The sequence below is a fragment of the Stegastes partitus genome, unplaced genomic scaffold, assembly GCF_000690725.1.
Source record: "Stegastes partitus isolate 25-593 unplaced genomic scaffold, Stegastes_partitus-1.0.2 Scaffold65, whole genome shotgun sequence".
In the NCBI taxonomy this organism is placed as follows: Eukaryota; Metazoa; Chordata; class Actinopteri; family Pomacentridae; genus Stegastes; species Stegastes partitus.
In genome coordinates, this window is record NW_007577796.1 from 283,507 (window position 1) to 288,116 (window position 4,610).

General features: G+C 40.1%; 1 protein-coding gene across 2 annotated transcripts; it reads left to right on the forward strand.

Annotated features, from left to right (window-relative positions):
- Window positions 1-693: 693 nt before the first annotated feature.
- Window positions 694-4,147, forward strand: LOC103353234 (sialic acid-binding Ig-like lectin 16). Of its 2 annotated transcripts, none has more exons than XM_008276105.1 (6): window positions 694-883; window positions 993-1,307; window positions 2,356-2,649; window positions 2,754-3,041; window positions 3,216-3,330; window positions 3,429-4,147. In XM_008276105.1, exons 1-6 carry the CDS (start codon window positions 811-813, stop codon window positions 3,541-3,543), a joined length of 1,200 nt encoding a protein of 399 aa, XP_008274327.1. In that variant the 5' UTR covers window positions 694-810; the 3' UTR covers window positions 3,544-4,147. The 2 variants fall into 2 exon arrangements, with proteins under 2 accessions (XP_008274327.1, XP_008274328.1); XM_008276106.1 differs by having other exon boundaries at window positions 2,356-2,454.
- Window positions 4,148-4,610: the final 463 nt, after the last annotated feature.

The window sequence follows — 4,610 nt, forward strand, 5'->3', positions numbered from 1 at the left end:
AGCAAACATACCAGTGACACAAATATATTTATATTTACAGAAAATAGTGATGTTTTCATTGTGCTCTCAATCATCTTCTTTGCAGAAATATATAAAAAATTCAATTGCAGACAAAAACACGTCTTAAAACAGCATCTTCCTCTTTCAATGAAAGCATGTAGTGCTGCAAGTCTTTCCTGTAAAGGACCACTTCCTAATAACACACAGTTTAAGAAAACAGAAAGAAGCAGCACTGTCTTAGAACGGAGGGGTAAGTGACAGCTGCATCCGCTGACATTTTCTTTAATGTGTAGCTGCTGGATCTTTGTGTATCTGAAATATGGCTTTAAAGTTCTATAGCTGGGGAGGAAAACTATATATTCACTTATTCATCCTGAGACTAGAGCTGCAAGGTGGCTCGGCAGTTAGCACCATTGCCTCGCAGCGGTTCACGTCCTGGTGAGGACACCCACGATCTTTCTGCGTGGAGTTTGCATGTTCTCCCTGTGCAGCGTGGGTTGTCTCTGGGTTCTTCAGCTTCCTCCCACAAGGTCCAAAAACATGTTGAGGTTAATTGGTGATTCTAAATTACCCGTAGGTGTGAATGTGAGTGTGCTTGGTTGTCTGTCTCTAAGTGTGGCCCTGTGATAGACTGGCGACCTGTCCAGGGTGTCCCCTGCCTTCACCCTAAGGCTCCAGCAAGGCTCTAGTGAGGATTAAGTGGTGTATAGATAATGGATGGATGGATGGATGGATGGCTCCTGAGACTACATATCTCTTTTGTACTCATTTTCAATTATTTTATCACAGTTCTACCAAAGCAAAAGGAAGATGACTTTGATCTACTTGGTGATTTTCTGGTTCTTTTTGAAGACCAGCAGATGCCAGCTTCAGTGTGTTCAAGGTTTGATACTTTGTGCATTTACACTATAGTACATAAATTTATATCAAATGAAAATAACCAGTGTTTATTAAAACTTTGGAAATAGACATTGTTTTGCTTTCTTTGACAGAAACCTTTGATGACACAGAGTTTTCCATCAATGTGACAGAACACATTCAATTGGAGTCTAGCAGCTGTCATGAGATCCCATACAAACTGACCTTTCTAACAAACAACGTTACAGCTCCCTATGAAGTGATATGGTTTGAAGGAGATCCAGCAAATACTGTGGCAGTAGCAGTTATCTCAGAGGTGGAATCTGAGACACAAGACTCATTCGAGATATATGGCCTTCCACAGGGAGAGTATGAGTATGGCCTCAAACTGGAATGGGGGTGTAATCAGACATATATTTTTCCCAAGAGAGTTCACATCTCAGTTTCTGGTGAGTGATACACCTCCTGACTATCTAATGTTGATTAATTTTATTGCACGAGATTAAACATATATTACAAAGCATCTTTAGGCTCAGTACAGTATACTCTGAATAGTGATCATGCCTTAAAGCTCGATTGCTTCCCCAAAGACTGACTAACGAACCAGACAGATAGTGTTCAGAAGTGAATGTGATGACATTTAATATACACTGAACCATAATGGAAACGCAGCATGCAGCATGGTTTGTCTCTTCTGATTTACAGAAAAATGTAAAAATATAATTTCTATTGTTCATGTTAGAAAATTGTTAAATGTGGCCAACTGTGCACAAAAACTTTATAAGCTGTTCATAGGGTGACATTGGAATGTCCACCACTCCACCATTCATAGTCTAAGATGTCTGCCAACGTTGCTAAGCCCTTCAGGAAGAACCAACAGCTTCATTAAAACTGAACGTTGTGTGACTTGTTAGTTCACAAACACAGTCTGCATCTGCTCATTTTTATTTCCTCTCTTGTGTACTTGGCTGTTTGATGCTGCCCATTTTGTTGTAGACATGCTTTGTGTTGGAACAACAAATACCTATGCCCCATTTTTTAAGAATTGATAGAATTGAATCAAACGTTTAGATTAGATTTAACTTTATCGTCATTGTACAGAGTAAAAGTACTAAGACAATAACAAATTTAGCATCACACCAGAAGAACAAAAGCAGCAGTATTGTGGATTATTTACAGTATGGTCTATGTTACTGTATAGACAGTATGGATGGACAGAGTGCTATGAACACATTAATATAATGTAATGAATATATAGGTGTGAATGCAATATAAAATGGATAATCTAAGTCTTCAGGGAGAGAAAAAGTAGTTAGTACAGTATAAACAGCATGAACAATGTATTAATTGACAGTATTAATGTATGAGATATCTGCAGCATATAGGATGAACAGTACATGCTGCATTTATCTGTTCAGCATAGTTTGTTGTCTGTTTGTCTGTGACGGCTATAGTACAATATACACCAGATGCTAACATTGATCTGTTCATTTTCAGAATTAACCCAAAAACCAGATATTTGGGTTCCTCACATGGTGGAAGGAGAAGATGTCACAATAACATGCATAGCTGAACGTTTATGCTACGGCGAAGAAGGTATCCACTGGAAATGGACAAAAGCTGATGGAGTGACTACAGTGATTCATGATGATGATCATTTCTCATTTCACTGGAGGAATACAAATGCATTACACCTCAGTCCTACCGCAGACGATCACAACAGCAACCTCACATGTGTGGTTGAACATACACATGATGTTGTTGAAACAACTGTCACCTTGAATGTGCAATGTAAGCAGCAGCAGTGTTTGTGTGAATTATACCCTATTATGTTTGCCTGTCATGGACCAGGAATCTGCTGAATTGCTGAGCAGTTTTGAGTTTCTTTCTTTCAGATTCACCTAAAATCCTAAATAGCTCCGAGTGTAGGACTGAAGGGAAGCTGCTGGTCTGTACGTGCATCAGTCAGGGGAATCCTCTGCCACCGATCACCTGGCCGTTGGACACCCTCACAGATTACTCAGTCAGCAGCTTCAGTAGCATCCAAACAGTGACCAGCACCATCATCCTGCCTGCCGCTGACTACCACAACGCCACTGTCAAATGCAGCAGCAGCAATGAAGTGGGCCTGTCTGCAATTGAAATTCCAGTTCCAAATGGCACAGAGAATTTAAGGCTGGACCGTGAGTAGCTTGTTGTGTCTGTACAGTTATGCAAAAGTTTGAAAGATTTTTAAAATGACTAATATGCAGGAATTAGGATCAAGGAGCGTCAAAGTCTGAGCACAAATATTTTTTGGTTAGATTCTGTTGGTATACAAATGGTTTGTTACAGTCCAAACTGTCTGTATTCTTTAGCTGGCGTGGATTTGAACCATGAGTATGATGCAGTCTTTCCTTGGATAATTGTTGGTGTGTCTTTAAGTCTGAACCTGGTCCTCCTCACCACCCTGATCATCTGCATTCGTAAAGGGTAGGTACATAAAGTTACGTTAAATTCAAAACCTGCAAACTGTAAGAAAAATATTAGATATTCGATATAAGATATTGTGTGTTTTTGTAAATTTGTAGGCGTAAAAGTTCTCCGAAGGAACTTTGTGAAGAAATGAACACTTACGCTTCTCTGAATGTCGCGGATGTTGAGCAACCCTACGGCAATATCTCCTTATCAAACCAACGAAAATGAGTTTTCCTTTAGTTCACTGAGACACATTATTTTAGCAGAAGATGATTTCAGTCCTAGAGTCGTGTTTTGTTTTCATAAATATATTTTGGTTTTGATATTTAAACTTACTGAACATGAAACTGAAATTGATTGCTGTAGACTGATTCAATGATGATATTGTTGACACAGATCACTCTTCACTGTTTTATTTTGTTGGTTAATGTCAGTCATCTTGTATAAAGCAACCGAAAGGTCTACCTGGGTATTTGGCATTTATCAGATGTTTGGAGGACAGTTAAGTCACCATATTAAAGAGTGAAGGAGGGTTAGAGGGACTCACTTCCGGAAGGAAGTGCTACTCTTAGTCAAACTGGGTTAAGGTCTGCATGTCACTGTATGCATACAACCCCAACGCATTTCTATATGCTGTAGAAGGTTACATAATTTCCTGTAAATGACCACATCCTGATATGTGTTTTGAGAGATACTCTCACCTCCATTTTGTCTCTGGTTTTTGTTATTTGTGTCATTTCACAGTCAGCTTCACACGAGACAAAGATGGAAGCAAATTCCATGTACAGATACATGCAGTAAATAACAGCTGGTATGTGTATTACAACTAAAATATCTGCTTTGATATGTCTTTTTACATTCTTATCATTTATTTATTTATATTATGTATTTTGTTCTTTAAATTTTAATTTTATTTTACATACGGCCTTTAATACTTTAAAGTTTTAAGTTTTTAACCCCAGTATTTCATGGGGGCTGTGTCCGGTCTGCTGCTGGGGGTGCTGTCTGCGGGTCCCTTCGGCTGGGCTGGTTGGGAGGCTCCCCACCTCGGTGTGGGGGTCCCCTTGTCTGTCAGGGTCAGGGGAATCCGGGTGTCGGCACCCCCACTGGTCATGGTCTGCGACTCCTCCTCGTGTGGACGGCCCCAATGGTAGCGTTTCCCACAATCCTTAGTGCCATGCCATGCTTCCCTAAGTCCAGTGGTGAGACTGTGTGTGTGTGTGTGTGTGTGTGTGCGTGTGTGTGTGTGTGTGTGTGTGGGTGTGTGTGTGTGTGTGAATGTGTGTGTATACATG